Source organism: Equus przewalskii, chromosome X (assembly GCF_037783145.1).
Source record: "Equus przewalskii isolate Varuska chromosome X, EquPr2, whole genome shotgun sequence".
In the NCBI taxonomy this organism is placed as follows: domain Eukaryota; kingdom Metazoa; phylum Chordata; class Mammalia; order Perissodactyla; family Equidae; genus Equus; species Equus przewalskii.
In genome coordinates, this window is record NC_091863.1 from 56,808,826 (window position 1) to 56,830,174 (window position 21,349).

The 21,349-nt window shown below is 37.9% G+C and overlaps 1 protein-coding gene across 1 annotated transcript in view; it reads left to right on the forward strand.

Moving 5' to 3' along the window:
- The first annotated feature begins 13,758 nt into the window (after positions 1-13,758).
- CHIC1 (cysteine rich hydrophobic domain 1) overlaps positions 13,759-21,349 on the forward strand; it is a 57,680-nt gene continuing 50,089 nt past the window's right edge. The window contains exon 1 of the mRNA XM_070605763.1: positions 13,759-17,320. Within this exon, the coding sequence (XP_070461864.1) occupies positions 17,040-17,320 (281 nt within the window). The 5' untranslated portion in view covers positions 13,759-17,039. The remainder of the gene's footprint in view (positions 17,321-21,349) is intronic.

Sequence of the window (21,349 nt, forward strand, 5' to 3'; positions counted from 1 at the left end):
ACCCTTTAAGAGCAGTCTTGGTTTCCTACAGCCCTACGGCTCTTCCAGACATAAGCTTCACTAATTTTCAAGGCAAATTTTATGGGAGCTCATTTTTCTTGTGCAGGTCCACCAGGCTGGAAAGCCCAATGTGGGGCTTGGACCTCTAACTCCTCAGGAAAGACTTCTGTGGTTGTTACATCCCTCCTGCATACAGGTTGCTGTGCTGGGGGTATGGGTCTTGACTAAACCATAGCTTTGTGTCCCTCCTGTCCATCTCAATGTGGCTTTTTCTTTATATCCTTAGTTGTGGAAAATCTGTTCTGAAAATCTTCAGATCAGTCTCAGAGATTGTTATTCTATATGTAGTTGTAGTTTTGGTGTGTCCATGGAAAGAGGTGAGCTCAGGATCTTCCTACTCCACCATTTTGATCCTTCCTCTTGAATTATTTGAAACACTGCCCCAAATGTTTCCAAGCTCAGATGGTTTCACTGGAGAATACTAACAAAGCTTTAAAAAATTAAAATTAATTCTACATAATCCCTTCCAGAAAATAGAAGAGGAAATAACATTTCTCAATTCATTTTACAAAACTAGAATCCTGATACTAGGACCAGACAAAGAGATGACAAAGAAAGAAAACTATAAAACAATATCCCTACAAAGAGAGATGAAAAAATTCCTTAGAAAAATATTAGCAAATAGAATTCAGTAATATACAAAAGGAATTATACACCATAACCAAGTTGGGTTTATTCCGAGGATGCAAGGCTGGTTCAGCATTTGAAAATCAATCAGGACATCACCAAGATGACCAACCTCCATCCTCCCATAAAGATCAACAATTAGACAGTTGTCCACAAACAAAAATAGTTCTTGGAAAGCACAGGAATTCACTTAAGAAGCTTCAGCCACAGCACAGAACAAAAACCTGAGAATCACCACACAAAAAGCGTAGGAAGAAGAGCTTCATTTTGCCTGCATCATCCCTTCCTCCAGGCCAGCAGTGCTCATCGCCAAGAAGGAACTCTCCCACTTGAAAAAGTGTCTTTGCTGGGAAAGGGAGAGTGTGGTGAGCAACCAGCTTCCCAGCCTTTCAGAGCACTGCATGAAGGATCCATTTCAATTTTACCCCACCCAGAGACAGGCAAGACTGAGAGATGTATAGAGATGGCTAGGAACCAAGAGGAAGAGGAAGAGTTACCAATATCAGTCATGCAGTAGAAGTGACTGTGGTTCCCAATGACCTACTCTGTGGACAACCCAAACAGATTTTGCCATTGAAGAAACTAACAGCCAGCACAGCCAATGTTGACCCCCTACAGATTTCACTGGTTTTTGCCTCACAGGTATTCAAGTTCACTGACACCAGCCACCTGAGACCCTCCTCACACTCTACCCCTCTGCCTATGCCAGAACCTGGGACCCACACTGGCAGCTAGCCCAGGCCTCTGCAGCCACACAAGTGCACTGCAGCCACACAAGACACCAGCCTAGACTTATACAGATGACCCCATTGCCATGCACATACTCAGGGCTAGCTCCTCCAGCTGTGCATTTGCAAACCAGCAGCCTAATGCCCATCACTGGCCTCTATTGCCATGTGCTCACCTGTGGTAAGATCCTGCAGCCACGGAAGTGCACACCAACAGCCAAGGCCCCCACGGCTTCTTCTGGGACTGGATTTGGTCTTCTATACTGTCACTGGCCTGCACCATTGGGCTCACCAGAAACCTGTATGCCTCTGGCCTGATCCCCATCACTGGTCTCCACTACTATGCACATGCCCGTGGGGAGACAATTTAGCCACAGGAATGCATGCCAATGGCCAAGGCTCATGGGGATAGTTTGGGGCCCAGATCTGGCCCTGTCTCCTGTCACTGGCCTGCACCAATGGGCTCACCTGAAGCTAGCCCCTCCAGCTGTGTAACTGTATGCCCCCAGCCTGACCCCCATCACCAGCCTCCACTGCCATATACACACTGCAGGATGACCATGCATCCACAGAAGTGCATACTGACAGTCAGGGCTGCCACAGCTGCTTATGGGCCTAGGTTTGGGTCTCTCCTGTCACTGGCCAGCACCACTGTGATCACCTGCAGCTAAGCCCTCCAGCTGTGCACCTCCATTCCCCTGGCCTGACTCCCAACACTGGCCTTCATTGTCATGTGCTCATCGTGAGATCCAGCAGCCATGGTAGTGCACGCTGAGAGTCATTGCCCCTGCAGCTGCCAGTGCACCCATGGCCCTGGCTCTTGCTGGATGCCTTGGCACCCTCCACGGTGTGTGCATCTGCAACCAGCCCCTGACACTACACAGGAACCTGCAGCTGGCCCTCAGAACTCTGTGTGTGCACACCACTGGCTCTGAGCACTGCCACTGCCTAACTTGGCCCCAAGCTGCTGTTACTGGAAACACCAAGAGAACCCCAGCAGCCTTTGTGGTCTGTGCAGAAACTCCACAATGTTCACCAAAGACCACGCAGTTGTCAAAGCTGTAGACACCAATGGTCTGAACTGATGAGTCATCATGTCCCCCCAGACCTGGAGCTACTACACTCCCTTGCACTTGGTGCTCTGCACCACTAGACCCAGGACCACACCACACTCCAGCATACCCTCACCCACAGGTGAAAGTCTTTCCTTACTGAAGTTAGTCCATAAAGTCTGGAAGAGGTAACTCCTTCATCAAATTTGCAGACAAATACACAAGACTACAGGGAACAAGGAGAATCAGGGAAACATGACACCACCAAAGGAAAACAATAAACTTCCAGTAACTAACCCCAAAGAAATGGAGATACATGAAGTGCCTGACAAATAATTCAAGATAATTGTTCTAAAGATGCTCAGAGAGCTACAAGAAAACATAGATAAAAATTTTAATGAAATCAGGAAAACAGCAAAAGAACGAAAAGGGAACTTCAACAAAGATATAGAAAACATTAAAAAATCAGAAATTTTGGAGCTAAAGAATAAAATGACTGAACTAAAGAATTTAATAAAGAGCTTCAACTGCAGACTAGTCCAAGCAGAAGAAAGAATCAATGAGCTCAAAGGCAGGTAATTTGAAACTATCCAGTTAGAGGAGGAAAAAGAAAAAAGAATAAAAAAATGAATGAAGAAAGCATATGGGACATATAGAACACCATCAAGAAAAATCTATGCATCATAGGAGTCACAGAAGGAGAGAGAGGGAAAAACAGGCATAAAGCTTTATTAAAGAAATAACAGCTGACAATTTCCCAAACCTGGAGAGAGATTTGGACATCCAAGTTCATGTAGCTAATAGGCCACCCCAAAATTTCAATCTAAAACAATCTTCTCTAAAACACGTTATAATAAAACTGTCTAAAATCAAAGACAAAGAGAGAATTTTAAAAGAAGCAAGAGAAAAAAGCTTTCTCTCATTCTCACAGGGAACCCCCATTAGTCTTCTAGCAGATTTCTCCTTGCAGGGCAGGAGAAAATGAGATCATATATTCAAAGAAAGAAGAAAACCATCAATCAAGAATACTTTACTCAGCAAAGTTGTCATTCAGAAACTAGGGTGAGATAAAGACTTTTCCAAACCAAATAAAGCTGAGGGAGTTCTTCACCATTAGTCCTGCCTTATGAGAAATGCTAAAAAAAAGAAAGTTCTTCAACCTGAAATGAAAGTATGTTAACTAGTACCATGAAAACATATGAAAATATACAAAACACTGGTAAAGGTAAGTATGTAGTCAGATTTAGAATACTGTAATACTGTAATACGGTGTTATGCTAGTAACTTAACTCTAGTATGAAGGTTAAAGACAAAAGTATTAAAAATAGCTATAGCAACACTAATATGTTAATGATAATATAAAAATGTAAATTGTTACATCAAAAAAATAAAATAAATAAATAAAACCACCAAGTAAACCAAAAGAGAGCATGAGTACCTATACTTATATCAGAAAAAAGAGATTTTAAGTCAAAAACTGTAAAAAAAAAGAAAAAGAAGGTCATATAATAATAAAGGAGTCAGTTCATAAAGAGGATAGAACAATTGTAAATATAGATGCACCCAACATTAGACTACCTAAACATATTAAGCAAATACTAACATATCTGAAAGGAGAAACAGAAAGCAATACATTAATAGTAGAAAAACTCAATATGCCCCTTTCAACAATGAATATGCCATCCAAACAGAAAAACAACAAGAAAATGTTAGACTTGAACTATAGGCCAAATGGACCTAACACACATCTACAGAACATTCCATTCAATAGCAGCAGAATACACATTATCTCAAGGGCTCACAGAACATTCTCCAGGATAGTCCATGTATTATATTTAAGGAGACTGAAATCATACCAAGTATCTTTTCTGACCAAAATGATATAAAACTAGAAATCAAAGCAGGAGGAACACTGAAAAATTAACAAGTATGTGTAAGTTAACACACTCTTGAAAAACCAATGGGTCAAGAAGAAATCAAATAGAAATAAAAAGTTACCTTGAAACAAAATAAAATGGAAAGATAACATACCAAAACATACGGGATGCAGCAAAAGCAATGGTAAGAGTCAAGTTTATACTGATAAATGTCTACATTAAGAAAAAAGAAAGACCTCAAATAAACAACCTACAGAAACATACTCAGTTGTAAAAGGTTGAAAGTTTTCCTTCTAAGATCAGGAACAAGACAAGGGTGTCCATTCTCACCACTCCTATTCAACATAGTACTGGAAGTCCTAGCCAAACAAATTGTTTTAAGGCATTCAAATTGGAAAGAAAACGCTAAAATTATCTCTGTTTGCCAGTGACATGATCTTGTATATAGAAAATTCTAAAGAGTCCACCCAAAAATTGTTACAACTAATAAGAGAATTCAGTAAAGTTGCAGGATACAAAATCAACACACAAAAACAGTTGCCTTTTATACACTAAAATGAACTATCTGAAAAGAAATAAGGAAAACAATCCCATCTACAATAGCATCAAAAACAGTAATATACTTAGGAACAAACCTAACCAAGAAAGTGAAAGATCTCTACATGAAAAACTATAAGATATTGATGAAAGAAATTGAAGAAGACACGAATAAATTAAAAGATATTCCATGTTCATGAATCAAAAATAGAAAAAGCAATCCTAAAATTCATATGGAACCACAAAAGTCCCAAAATAGCCAAAGCAATCTTGAGAAAGAACAAAACTTAACACAATGAGCATTCCCATGTTCGTTGCAGCATTATTTACAATAGCCAAGATATGAAACAACCTAAGTGACCATCAACGAATGAATAGATAAAGAAGATGTGGTATATATATACACACACAATGGCATGGCATGGCATTTTATTCAGCCATGAGAAAGAAGGAAATCCTACCTTTGCAACAACATGGGTGGAACTCGAAGGCATTTTACACTAAGTGAAATAAATCAGAGAAAGGTAATTACTGTATGTTCTCACATATATGCAGATATAAAAAATCTGAACTCATAGAAACAGAGAGCATATTGGTGGTTGCCAGGAACTAGGGTTAATAGGCAGATGTTGGTCAAAGGGTACACACTCCCAGTTACAAATGAATAAGTTCTGGGGATCTAATGCACAGTATGATGACCATAATTAAGAATATTGTATTATATACCTGAATGTTGTGAAGAGAGTATATCTTAAATGTTAACACCCCTCCAAAACTGGTAATTATTTGAGGGAATGGAAGCATTAACTAACACTTTTGTGATAATCATTTTGTAATATATATGTGTATCAAATCATCACATTCTACACGTTTACATATGTAATACATCAATAATATACCAATAAAGCTGAAAAAATTAAAAGATCTCATATAAAAAACTAATTTTATAACTCAAGGAACTAGAAAAAGAAAACAAACTAAGCTCAGAATTAGCAGATGGAAGGAAATAATAAATGTAAGAGCAGAAATAAGAGAAATAGAGACTGGAAAAACAATAGAAAATATCAATAAAACTAAGAGTTGGCTTTTCAAAAAAATTAAATTTACAAAAGTTTAGTTTCACTAAGAAAAAAAGACTCAAACAGATAGTTATAAATAAGAGAGGAGACATTAAAATGATACCACAGAAATAGAACGGGTCATCAGAGACTGCTCTGAACAACTATACATTATACGTCATCAAATTGGATAACCTAGAACAAGTGTACAAATTCCTAGAAACATGCTACCAAATCATAAAGACCAAATCATAAAGAAACAGAAATCTGAACAGACAAATAATGAGTACGGAGATTGAATCAATTAACACAAACCTCCCAACAAAGTAAATCCCAAGAGCAGATGACTTCACTGATGAATTGTACCAAACATTTAAAAAATTAATGACCATCCTCTCAAATTCTTCCAACAAATTGAACAGAAGAGAAAACTTCCAAACTCATTTTATGAGGCCAGTATTACCTGATACCAAAACCAGGCAAGGACACTAGAAAAAAAGAAAATTGCAGGTCAATATCCCCGAATGAACATAGACGCATTATCCTCAAAAAAATATTAGCAATCCAAAATCACCAGCAAATTAAAAGGATCATCCAACATGATCAACTGGGATTTATTGCTTGGATGCACAGATGGTTCAACCGCAATATCAATAATTGTGATACCTCATTCACAGCATGAAAGATTAAAAGCTTTTTAATTGGTCTTAGCAGTATCTGTTTGAATATTGTGTCTCCCCAGGCAAGGGAAACAAAAGAAAAAATAAATAAATGGGATTACCTCAAACTAAAAAAGCTTCTGCACAGGAGAAGAAACCATCAACAAAGTGAAAAGGCAACCTATTAACTGGGAGAAAATATTTTCACACTATATATCTGATAAGGGGTTAATATCCAAAATATATAAGAAACTTATACAGCTCAATAGCAAAAACAAACAAATAATCTGATTAAAAAATGGGCAAAGGACCTGAGGAGACATTTTCCCAAAGAATATATACAAACGGCCAACAAATATATGAAAAGATACTCAACATCACTAATCAAAATCATATCACCTCACACCTGTTAGGATGGCTATTAGGAAACAATAAAAGATAACAAATGTTGGCGAGAATGTGGAGAAAAAGGAACACTTGTATATTGTTAATGGGAATGTAAATTGCTACACCAATCATGGAAAACACTATAGAGGTTTCAAAAAACTAAAAATAAAACTACCATATGATCCAGTAATCCCTCTTCTGGATATACTCTCAAAGGAAATGAAACCAGTGCTTTAACAATAGCATCAAATACAATAAAATACCTAGTAATAAATTTAATCAAGGAGGTAAAAGATCTATGCAATGAAAACTACACGACTTTGCTGAAAGAAATCGAAGAAGACACAAACAAATGGAAGGACATCCTGTGTTCATGGATTGGAAGAGTTAATATTATTAATATGTCCACGCTACCCAAAGCCATCTATAGATTCAACACAATCTCTATCAAAATCCCAATGGCATTTTTCACAGAAATACAAAAAACAATCCTAAAATTTGTATGGAACCACAAAAGACTCCGAATAGCCACAGCAATAATGAGAAAGAAGAACAAAACGAGAGGAAATACATTTCCTCATTTCAAACTATACTACCAAACTACAATAATTAAAGCAGAATGGTAACGGCATAAAAATAGACACATAGACAAATGGAACAGAATAGAGAGCCCAAAATTAAACCCTCACATATGTGGTGAACTAATATTTGATAAGAGAACCAAGAACATACAATGGGGAAAGGATGGTCTCTTCAACAAATGGTGTTGGGAAAACTGGATAACCACATGCAGAAAAATGAAAATTAGACCTCTATCTTACACCATCCACAAAAATTAATGTGAAATAGATTAAAGGGTTAAATATAAGACCTGAAAGCATAAAACTACTGGTAAGAAAACATAGGAAAGAATCTCCTTGACATTGGTCTTGGCAATGATTTTTCGGATTTGACACCAAAAGCACAAACAAAAGAAAAAATCAACAAGAGGGACTACATCAAACTTAAAAGCTTCTGCACCGCAAAGAAACAATCAACAAAATGAAAAGGCAACCTATGGAATAGGAGAAAATATTTGCAAACCATGTGCTGAATTAGGGGTTAATACCCAAAATTTATGAATAACTCATACAACTCAATAACAAAAAAACAAAAGATCTGATTTAAAAATGGGCAGAAGAGCTACACAGGCATTTTTCCAAAGACGACATCCAAAATGCCAACAGGTACATGGTAACATACTCAACATCACTAATCATCACAGAAATACAAATCAAAACCACAATGAGATATTACCTCACACCTGTAAGAATGGTCATCATCAAGGAAGCAAGAGATAAGTATTGGCAAGGATGTGGAGAAAAGGGACCACTTGTACACTGTTGGTGAGATTATGAACTGGTTCAGCCACTATGGAGAACAGTATGGCGGTTTCTCAAAAAATTAAAACTAGAACCACCATATGATTCAGCAATCCCACTTCTGGGTGTATATCCAAAGGAAATGAAAACAGGTTACTAAAGAGGTATATGCACTCCCATATTTATTGCAGCATTATTCACAATAGCCAAGATATGGAAACAACCCAAGTGTCTGTCAACAGATGAGTAGATAAAGATGTGGTATATATATATATATATACAATGTAATACCATTCAGCCACGAGAAAAAAGGGAATTCTGCCATTTGCAAAAACACATATGGACCTTGAAGACATTATGCTAAGTGAGATAAGTCAGACAAAGAAAGACAAATACCATACGATATCTCTTATACACGGAATCTCAAAAAACAAACTGAACTCAGAAAAACAGAGTGAAATGGTGGTTACCAGGGGCTAGGGGGTGGGAGAATGGAAGAGAAGTTGTTTAAGGGTACATACTTGCAACTAGTAGATAAATAAGTCCTGGAGATCTAATACACAGTACAGTGATTATAGACAACAACGCTGTGTTATAAGCATTAAACTTACTAAGAGACTAGATCTTAATTGTTCCCAACATTAGAAGAAATGATAATTATGTGGCACAACAGAAGCGTTACCTAATGCTATGATGGCAATCTTATAGCAATATAAATTTATCAAGTCAATACGTTGTACACCTTAAACTTACACAATGTTATATGTCAATTATATCTCAATAAAAAAGCTAATAAAATAAAGCAAAAGAATGAAAAAAAATGATGCAAACAGTATCAATAAGAGAGCTGGAGCGTCTACACTAATATAAAAATATAAACCAATATTTTTACTTGAGATAAAAAGGGATATTCTATAATGATGAAGAATCAATTCATCAGGAAAATATAATTATTATAAACATATGTCCACCTAACAAAGGAGGCTTATACTACATGAAGCAAAAACTAACAAAATGACCAAGAAATGGAAAATTCAACAATAATACTTGGAGATTTCAGTGACTCACTCTGAGTACCCAACAGCAAAGTGAGACAGAAAATCAACAAGGATATAGAAGACATGAACAGCACTAGAAGGTAGACCTAACTGACATTTTTATAACAATCCAACCAACAACAGCAGAATATACATTCTTTTCAAATGTACATGGAACTTTCTCAAAAATAAATGATATGGTAGGCCATAAAGCAAGACTCAGTAAATTTAAAAGTATTGATATCGTACAATTTATCTTCTCAAACCACACTGGAATTAAATTAGAAATTAACAACATAAGAAAATTTTGGAAACCTTCAAATATCAGGAAATTAAATAACACACTTCATAATAACCAATGGGTCAAAGAAAAATCACCAGGGAATTTAGAAAATCTTTTGGGCTGGATGCAAACAAAAACACAACATAGAAAAATTCATCAGATACAGCTAATACAGTCCTTAGAAGGAAATTTATAGGAGTAAATATCTATAACGTAGATGAAAGATCTCAAGGAATAACCTGTATTTCTGCCTTAAAAAAACTAGAAAAAGATGGGGCTGGCCCCGTGGCCGAGTGGTTAAGTTCGCGCGCTCCGCTGCAGGCGGCCCAGTGTTTCGTTGGTTCGAATCCTGGGCGCGGACATGGCACTGCTCATCAAACCACGCTGAGGCAGCGTCCCACATACCACAACTAGAAGAACCCACAACGAGAAGTATACAACTATGTACTGGGGGGCTTTGGGGAGAAAAAGGAAAAAATAAAATCTTAAAAAAAAAAAAACAAAAACAACTTTATAAAAAAAAAAAAAAAAAAACTAGAAAAAGAAAAGCAAACTCAACCAAAAGCAATCAGAAGGAAGAAAATACTAAAGGTTACTGCAAAAATCAATAGAATGGATAACAGAAAAAAAAAAGTTAAAATCAGTCAAATCAACAGTGGGTTCTGTGCAAAGATAAACAAAATGGAAAAACCTGTAGCTGGACTGACCAAAAAAAAAAGAGAGAGAACACATAAATTACTAAAGTCATAATGAATGAGAGGATATCACTACCAACCTTACAAAAATTAAAAGGATTATAAGAGAATGCTATGGACAATTTTAGGTCAACAATTAAACAACTTATATGAAATAGATAAATTCCTGGAAAGACAAAAAGTACTGAAACTGACTTGAGCAGAAAGAGAAAATCTGAATAGACATCTGAATAGACATCAATCTCAACAAGAGATTGACTTAGTAATAAAAAAAAATTATCCATAATAAAAGTCCGGGCCTGGTGAATTCTTTCAAACATTTAAAGAAGAAAAATTACAGTTCTTCACAAATTCCCCCAGAAAACAGAGGAAAAGGGGAAAACTCCAGCCTATTCTAAGAGGCCAGCATTACCCTAATGCCAAAGTGAGATCGATATCAAAAGTAAAATAATATATATTTTATCCCTCATGAATATAGATGCAAAAATCTTAAATATTAAGAAACTGAATCCATCCACATATAAAAGTGATTATACACTAAGACCAAGTGGAATTATCCCAGGAATGAAAGGTTGAGTTAAGAACTGGAAATCAATTCATGTAATAAAATATTTGAGAGAATAAAGGACAAAAACTCCATGATCATTTCAATTGATGTGAAAAAGGCATCTGACAAAACCTGAGACCATTCCTGATTAAAAGAAAAAATTCCACAATCTACGAAACTTCCTCAACCTAATTAAGGACATTGCAAAATAAAAAAAACTACAGCTAACATCATACTTAATGGTGAAAGACTGAATCATTTTCCCTTGAGACTGGGAACAAGTCAAGGAATTCTGTACTCAACACTTCTGTTCAACATTGTAATGTAAATTCAAGGCCATGTAACCAAGCAGAAAAGACAGGAAAGAAGGAAGGCAGGGAGGGAGAGGGAGAAGAAAGAATGGAAGAAGAAAGGAAGGAAGGGAAAGAGAGAGAGAGACAGAGACAGAGATGAAGAGAGAGGAAGGGAGAAGGAGAAGCAAAAGGGAGAGAAAGAGGAGGGAGGGAGAGACAAGATCCAGATTAGAAAGGAATAGGTAAAACAGTGTTTATTCACAGATTACATGAATTTATATGTAAAAAAAATCCTAAGGATTTCACACACACACATCTATTAGAACTAATAAATGTGTTCAGTAAGGTGACAGGCTACACATCAATATAAAAAAATGTATTCCCATAAACTAACAATGTGTAATCCAAAAATGAAATTAAACAATTCCATTCATAATAGTATTCAAAAAAAAGTATTTAAGAATAAATTTAACAAAAGAATTGCAAGTTTTGTGCACTGAAAAGTACAAAACACTATTTAAGGAAATTAAAGAAGATCTAAACAAATGGAGAGATAACACATGTTCATGGATCAGAAGACTTAACATTGTTAAATTGGCAATATTCCCAAATTCATCTACAGATTCAATGTGATTCCAATCAAAATTCCAGCCGGCTTGTCTGGAAGTAATTGATGAGAGGACTCTAAAACTTATGTGAAAATATGAAAGACTCAAGGAGGCCAAAATAGTATTGAAAAAGAGCAAATGTGATGGACTTAGATGCTCCAATTTAAAAACTTACTACAAAGCTATAGTATTCAAGATGGTGTGGCACTGGCATGAAGATAGACATATAGATCAACTGAACAGAATTAAGAGTCCAGGAATAAATCCATACACTTACGGTTAATTGAGTTTCAACAAAGGTATCAAGGAAATTCAACAGAAAAAGGACAGTCTTCAACAAATGGTGCCATTCTGAATTAAATGGACAATTCAATAGCCACATGCAAAAATATGAGTTTAGACCCTTACTACATATCATACACAAAAATTAACTCAAAATGGATCATAGACCTAAAAAACTTTTAGAAGTAAACATAAGAGCAAATCTTCTGAACATTGTGTTAGGCAAAAATTTCTCACCAAAGGAACAAGCAATTTAAAAAAATTGATGAATTGGCTTTCATCAAAATTGAAAACTTTTTCAGTTCAAAAGACATCATTAATAGCATAAAAAGGAAAGTCACACACTGGGAGAAAATATGTGTACATTATATATGTGATAAAGGCCTTCCATGTAGAATATATAAAGGGTGCTTTATAACTCAATAATAAGTAAACAAATAACCAAACTTTTAAAAGGGCAAAAAATCTGTACATAAATGTTCATAACAGCCAAAATCTGGAAAAAAACCAGATGTCTTTCAGTGGGTGAATAGCTAAACAAACTATGGTACATCTCTACTGTGGAATAGTACACAGCCATAAAAAGAAATGAACCACTGATACACTCAATAACCTAGATGATTCTTAGAAGTATGCTGAGTGACAAAGGCCAATCCCTAAAGGTCACATACTGTATGATACGAGTTACATAACATCCTTGAAATTACAATTATAGATGCTAAACAGTTTAATGGTTGTGGGGGAAAGGGGCAAAATGGTTATCAAAGGATAACAGACGGGATTATGGTGATGTAACTGCTCTGCATCATGACTACAGTGGTGGTCCTATAAACCTACCCTGTGATAAAATTGTATAGAACTAAATGCACACACACACAAAGGAATACATGTATGTTTGTGGAAATCTGAGTAAGATGAGTGGATTGTATCAATGTCAAATTTGTGGTTGTGATAGTATATTACAATTATGCAAGATGTTACCATTGAGGGATACTGAGTAAACGGTAAACAGGACCTCTCTGTATTATTTTTTAAATGATATATGAATATCTAATTATCTTGGGAAAAAAGCTTAATTTTAAAAATGGAGCCAAAGATTTGAATAGATTTTTCATCAGAGAAGGTACTCAAATGGCCAACAAGCACATGAAAAGATGTTCAACATCATTAGCCATTAGGGAAATGCAAAGTAAAACTACAATGTGATAGCACTTCATACTCACAAGAATAGGTATAAACAAAAAGATAGACGACAAATGTTGGAGAGGAAGTGGGGAAAATGGAACCCTCATACGTTGCTGGTGGGAATGTAAACTGATTCAGCCACTTTGGAAAACAGTTTGGTAATTTTCTTAAATTCAACATAGTCTTACCATATGACCCAGCAATTCCACTCATAGGTATATACCCTAGAGTAATTAAAACACATGTTCACACAGGACGTGTAGGTGAACTTTCACAGCAGCGTTTTCGTAATATCCAAAAGGTAGAAGCAACACAAATGTCATCAATTGGTGAGTGGATTAAAAAAAATGCGGTATATCATTACAATGGCATACTATTCATCAATTAAAAGTAATGAAGTACTTATGCAAGACACAACATGGATGAACCTCAAAAACATTATGCTAAGCCAAAGAAGCTAGACACAAAAGACCACATATTGTATGATACAATTTATTTGAAATATCCAGAAAAGAAATCTATGGAAACAAAAAGTAGATTAATTATTGCCTGGGGCTAGGGGTGAGAATGGGGAATGACTGAAAATGGGGCAGTGATTGCTTTGAGTGTGGCAGAAATGTTCTAAAATTAGTTTGTGTTGCTATTTGTACAAGTTCGTAAATGTACTAAAATACTGAATCATATGCTTAAATAAATAAGTTGTTAAAGAAAGAAATCTGTCTTTTAAAAGTTACACTTCTTTTCTGCTGTTTTAAGGTTGAAAACCCCTCAGATGGTTAGACTTGTGATCTCTCGCCCCAGGTCCCTATCCATCAGACAGGAGAATTACCCCCATGCCCTGCTTAGCACATCAGACAGAAAGTTACATGGCCTGCTTTCTTCTCCATCTACTCCTAGCTTTACTATTCTTGATGGTTGCTAAAGTAACATTTAAAAATCATGTTGTTTCATAGCCAAGACATGGAAGCAACCCAAGTGCCCATCAACAGATGATTGGATAAAGAAGATGTGGCATATATATACAATGGAATACTACTCAGCTGTAAAACAGAACAAAATCGTCCCATTTGCAACAACATGGATGGACCTTGAGGGAATTATGTTAAGTGAAATAAGCTAGATAGAGAAGGACAATCTCTGTATGACTCCACTCATATGAGGAATTTAAAAATGTAGACAAAGAGAACAGATTAGTGGCTACCAGGGGAAAGATGGGGTGGGGGGTGGGCACAAAGGGTGAAGGGGTGCACCTACAACACGACTGACAGACAATACTGTACAACTGAAATTTCACACGATTGTAACCTATCATTAACTCAATAAAAATTTCTTTAAAAAATCATGTTGTTTCTTGTGTTTACTGACAAAATGTGTTTTTCTCAGCTTGCCCAATTCCAAATTCTCCTGTATTTCAGCAAAACAAATTCTTTGGAATCATATATGCCTTTTCAGCACCCTGTATGTGCAGAAAAACAGACGAACAGATTTTACTATACTTGTGAGTTTCTCCAAGCACAGCACTTCCCTGAACTGCTCTGTCCTTTTGAGATCTAACTAAATGTCAGGGGCCTCTTTCCATTTTGACAGTGGAATTTCCCCCTCCCTCACTTTCCCTCTCATCTCCCATAGCCATTATTTCTTCACTTGTACCATAGTTCCAGTACCTCATTTACACTTAATCACAAAGTCCACCCCTGTACTCCTTTCCCTTTCTGTCCTTCAAATATCCCTTCCTAGCCTAATCCGGAGTGGTAGAAAGGAGAAGCTACCATTTAAGCAGTAGGCAGCAAAATACTTCCCTCCTAGACATTGACTTAGTGGACCTTTATGGATAACATATTTGGAAATTTTTTAGTATCGCCTATGGCTTTTTTGTTTTTTGAAAGAGAAGAACTGGTGCAGAATACTAATTTTAAGTCTAAGGTATATCACCCCCATAAATGACAGATGACACATTATTTATTAATACCCAAGAAAAGCAAATATATCATATATGTCTTGCCAGAAGGCTATCATAAAGTATTTTAAGTTCCATATTTAATTATAATTCCTGCCTAATAGATAAGTTGTCTATACTATAAAAGACTAGATTTTGTTGTTTATTGACAGTGTTACAACTTATTTTTAAAGTTCCTAAATAATCAAGCTTTTGAGTACAACAAAATTTTTTTTCTTTTAATAACACACTCCTTGATAATGATGATGGTTTGATCAGTGCCTCTTATAGAACTAATTTCTTCCTCCCTCAAACATCCTAAATGTTTTGTTTATACTATTATACTGCTAACGTAATGCTCATCCTAAATTAAAGTGTGGCTATGTCTGTTTCTCCAGTCTCGGTATCTAATTGGGATGCAGCTGTAGTGCAGCAGAAGGGACAATGAAGCTGATATTAGAATACCTGGATTACAGTATTTGTTTTATTGTTTAGCAGCTGTATGACTTTACTGTCTTAATGATCCCTGAATTATGATACGGATTTTTGTGCTGCTGCCAAGTATGAAATAGTTTGAGATATGGATTGGACACTCAAAATATGTGATCTCTATAACATTTTGGTGGGCGTGGAGAAGATAAAATATTTGAAATGAAAAATTCTGGACAAAAAGTCACCATAGACCTTAATATATCACTTAAATTTCCTGCGACTCAGTTTTGCTATCTATAAAATAGACATGATGATGCTTACCTCACAGATTGTTTAAGGGTTAACTGAGAGACGTATTGTACATGAGTCAGTCTAGCTCAGTGTCTGGAAAATGGATGTTAATGTTTCCTTAGGTTGGAATGCTTCCTCCACTCCTTCCACCCCCCACAAAAAAAAAAAACCTCCAAATTCAAACAACTTTTAAGAAACAGTCCTAAAGACACTACTCTACAAAGCCTTTCCAAAGAACTTCAGGCAGTATCGCCCTTTGGTTAGGAGTATTGAGCTTTGGGAACCAGAAAAGACCCCCAAATTTAAAACTGGGTCTGCCATTCAGTAACTCCATGACCTTGGGCAAGTTTATCCTCTCTGCATCTAGGTCTTCCATCTGTAAAATTAGATCATCATGGGACATATCTCAGAGTTGTGAAGCATTAAATGAGATATGCATACAGGGCACACAGCACAGTCCCTGACACTTAGTAAGTCCTCTATAAGTATTACATAGTAGGAGTACTAGAAGTAGTAAATAGAAAGCTTCCTCCTCAGTAAAATGTTAACAAAAATGCCTCCGAGGGTGTGGCAAAGTTGTGATGCAAAGGTCTTTTAAACTCTAATGCTGAACAAACACAAGGGATTGGTATATACCTTTAGATATTTGGGGCAAAGTTCTAACTTCACTTTTATAGAATATGTTTTCCCTGCACTTGGGGGAGGGGTAATAACATCCACTATGAATTTATAGGAAATAAAAACAGAAGATACGTCCCCCGCACACAAGCAGCAAAATGCCAAAGAGCAGTGCTAACATCTGCAACCGCAGACCGGACCTCGACAATTCCCTGGAGTTCACCTCTAACGCCCCCCGTCTCTTAGAGCCGCGCAAGCGTACACTGATTTTGCTCTTCTCTCCCTCGTGCCCCCGCCTCCAGCCCCCCACCTCCCCCCACCCACCACCGCCCCCCCCCCGTTCTGTCTCAACACGCAGGCGCATCTCCTCAAATCCTGTCCCTACCCCGGTCCTCTTTCTCTTCATTTTGTTCCCCCTCCTCTCCCAGCACCTCAGCAGGTTCAAACTCTTCTCCGTGAGGGTGGAGGCGATCGAGAGGTCACGTGATGAGCATCCTGCTGCCCAACATGGCGGAGTTCGACACCATCTCGGAACTGGAGGAGGAGGAGGAAGAAGCGGCAACGTCGTCGTCGTCGCCGTCGTCGTCTTCTGTATCGGGGCCCGACGATGACGAGGAAGATGAGGAGGAGGAGGAGGAAGAAGAGGAGGAGGAGGAAGAAGAAGAGGAGGAGGAGACGCCGCCCCCGCCTCGGGTAGTGAGCGAGGAGCATCTGCGGAGATATGCCCCCGACCCCGTATTGGTGCGGGGCGCCGGCCACATCACTGTGTAAGCGAGAGGGGGCTATGGGGTTTGAAAAGGCTGAGATTTGGCGACAGAGGAATGAGAAGATGATGGAGGGGCCTTTGCAGTGGGGGAGGGCTGACTGAGGCATACAGTTAGGAAAGGACACCGGTCTGAATGGACGAGCCGAGGGAGATGGGTGTAAAGGAAGAGGAGAATGCAAATGTGATGCACCAACGCCAGGTAAAGAATGAGTACAGGGCCGGGAAGTTAGGGGTTTGGGAGCCAGAGAGACTGGAATAGGGATGAATCTCCTTGCTTCTGTGTATGCTGGCAAGTGAATAGTCTTTAAACTGCATGATGTACCAGAGGATTCTTTGCTGCTACGATTGGTGTCTAGTGGAACAGGGTGACTGCTGTGACATGTGACAAGACCTAGGCTTGGAATTCTTCAAAACAGAAACATGATATATTTTGTAAATAATGTTATAGAATATCCACCCACACTCATATTCCTCCATCCATTCTTCCTCTCTAATCCTTATATGAATGAACGCAGTAATCGTTTCCATGTGTTGATCACTCTTCACTCTAACATTCCTTAAATATCACACAATTAGAGATTCAGGAGGAGAGACAGCTATGAAAAATAGGAAGAGCAATGGATTGAGGGTGAGGGCTCTTGGATGTTAGTGCAAGTTTTGCTTCTTACTAGCCCTTTGACCTTGGTCAGGTTACTTCCCATTTCTGGGCCTTGATTTCTCCATCTGTAAAACGAGGGGTTTGAGGTAGATGGTTTCTAAAGCCTTTCAGCTCTGAGATAATTTAAGATACCTCCAGGAGATTTTGTATGCCCAATACTAAATATGCAAACATTAAATATATATATGGAAATTAGTCCCTCAGGAGCTGAGGATGATTTCTTGAAAACCTATGCAGAAGGACATTTTTAAAAATTGAAATCTTGGATCATGTTTGAGAAAATAAAAGGAGGTGGGACCTCACAGCATAGTAGTTGCAAAGCAAAAGAAAATTTTAATGATTCTCTGCGCTTTGAGGAGTGCTTTCTCATTTTTTATGTGCTTGGGCTGTAAGTGCTTGGAAGTTTGAGTATTGTGTCATGTTCATCCTCTTAACTATGCTATCTTTTACTGCATTTTCAAAATAGGGCTATTTTTTCCTATCAAATCATGCTGCCTCTAATTTTGATAATGGCTCACCTAGCCTCTTTGCCTTTCAATTGAGTTCATAGTATCTGAAATCATATAATATGCACCACCCCCCCCATGATGTTAGCTTTTAATTTTAACACGTTGAGTATTTTTATTGTAGTATACTTTTGTGATCTTGGCATAAAATATATGAAGAAAGATTTTTAAATTGTGGAAGGGTTTGGGGAGATTGTTAGACCTGCTTTTTGGTTCAGCAATTTTAACACAATTTTTCTTGGGCCAAGAATTTTGCAGATAGTCTCCAATGTTCAGATGCCACTTACTGCACTGTTTTACTCCATTCATTTCATCGCTAGGGAGACACTTAATTACTCAAACTAATTATGATTCTGGCATCAAAGTTTGCTTTCATGCAGATTATTTCACATGACTGAACAGAAAAAGGTTTTTTATTCCAGTCCAGAACTTTATATTCCAACATGCCTCCCCCTCATTATTTTCTAAAATTCAGAAAACAGAGAAGGAGCAAGGAAACAAATTAAGTTCCCCCAAACTTATTTGTAGTTCCATTCTACTCTTTACACAATCGTGGTGAAGTACTTACTAACCTATTTTCAATTAAAAGCACAACACTGACACTTGCCATGCCCAGGGCCTTGTGATAGGTGTAATATTCCTTCCAGCTTAAAAATTCTGGAATTAGGAGTGTGAAGAAGTGGTGCTGGTAGTAATTGTTGGTATTAATTGAAGCCAAAACCTGAAAAGCAGCAAACCAGTACTTGAATCGCTAATTAACCTATATAGTTTGGAAAACTATTTAGTTCCGCTGCACACATTCTCTTACCTAGAAAACACATTTGATGTTAAATGTCTGAGATTTGGAAAAAAAATTACAGTTTAGGAGAAGGTTTTACTGGATCTGAGAAACTGGTCTTTCTGTGGTAGTAAGACCTTCCTTATATCCAGTAAAGTAAGATCCTTGTGAAATAGTTAATCTAATTATGAGACATCTAAAATATCAGCTTCAGTTTAATTTTTTTCTGGTATGGAAGTGTTAGAGTTGCCCTATCTGAATGAAATATTTCTTATTCTCTCCCACCCCTTATTTTTTCCTTTCTTTGTGCAGTCGTCTATTCTATAGAGGACTTCGTTTCTTTTCAAAGTTTAAAATTTGAGAACCATCATCTCAAACTCTCTATCTTAAACCCAACATTTTCTCTCCCCACGTTGGCTGTGCATTCCAGTTGCCCCATGTCTGACCCTGGTACCACCATTCTAATCTTCCAGGGTAATATTTCAAATCCTTGAGTCATTTTAACTCTTCCTTCTCCTCGAATTGTCCTATGCCAGCCTGTCCCAGGATTATGTGATCATACCTTTTGAAATACCTATTTGATTTTTCATTTTTTCCATTTCTCCTGGCACCACTCTAGTTTGTGTTGCCATCGTCTTCTGCTTGAATTGTTGCCACAGTCTGCCACCTCTCCCCTCTCCATTTTATCCAGCAAGCTTGTGCCAAACTAATTTTCTTAAAACACAGTTTAATCATGTCACTTTCCAGCTGAAAAACCTGCATTGGATCTTTTTTTTAAAAGATTTTATTTTTCCTTTTTCTCCCAAAGCCCCCCAGTAATTAGTTGTATATTTTTAGTTGTGGGTCCTTCTAGTTGTGGCATGTGGGACGCCGCCTCAGCATGGCTTGATGAGCGGTGCCATGTTGGCGCCCAGGATCCAAACTGGCAAAACCCTGGGCCGTCGAAGCAGAGAGCGCGAATTCAACCACTCGGCCACGGGGCCAGCCCCTGCACTGGACCTTAATTAGGTCTGAATTCCTGTGCTCTCTTCCTCCAACATCAGAGGTCAAGGAATCCCTCCTCTGGTCCAAAGCTCACCCCTCCACTTTTGCCTTCCATACCCTTCTCTTCCAGCCTCCTCCCAGGTCTGCTCCATCAGGCAAACCCTGTCTCTAATATTACCTCTCGCTACCTCTCTACTGGATCAGCCTGTAAACATATCCAGAGTCTCTCTTAATTGTTTAAAAGCAAAAGCCTTCCTAGACCTATGTTCCCCCTTAGCTACTGTCTAATCTCTCTCCCTTCCTTCTCCAAATTTTTTTAAAGTAGCTGTATCCACCATATCTTTTTCCTCTTCACCCCTCTGTAATCTGGATTCTGCTACCATGACCACAGATAAACTGGCCTCATAAGATCAGTATGACCCACTTATTGCTAAATTAGTGGGCATCTTTCATTCTCTATCTTTCTGGTTCTCTCTGCTGCATATGATGCTTATAATGACTCTGTTCTTCTTGGAGGTTTCTACTCCACGGGTCACAAACACACAGGCGTTCAGAGGCAAAACAGGTCACAGAAAATGGTGCAGTCTGAGTAATGATGGAGACTTAGTTGAACTGGAAGGTATATGTTTTGTCTAGAGGTATTCAAATTCTGTTTTTAAAGAACATTTTGCTGGCCCCACAAACCTAGGAATTTCTTGGTGACTTCACTCTCCTGGTCCTCCTTGTATTCTTCTGGCTGTTCCTTAACTGTCTCATTCTGGGCTTTTCTTCCTCTCTTGCCCCTTGAATAACAGTGATCTCCAGGGTTTTGTTCTCAGCCCACTGTTCTTCTCATTCCCTCCTCTCCCTGTGTGGACTCATCTTGACTCTCATGGTTTCAGTTATCTGATGTCTCACAAATATGTATCTCTGCGCCAGTCTCTGCTCAGACTCTTATCTGGGCTTCCTCACCTGATGGCCCACCACCATCTTAAATTCAATGTATTCAAAACAGAACTCATTCCCCGCTTACACAGACCCTCAAACTCCCATCCCAACCCCTCAAAAAAATCCCTCCTCTTTCTGGATTCTCCATCTTAGTTAAATGTATCTCCACCTATCCCG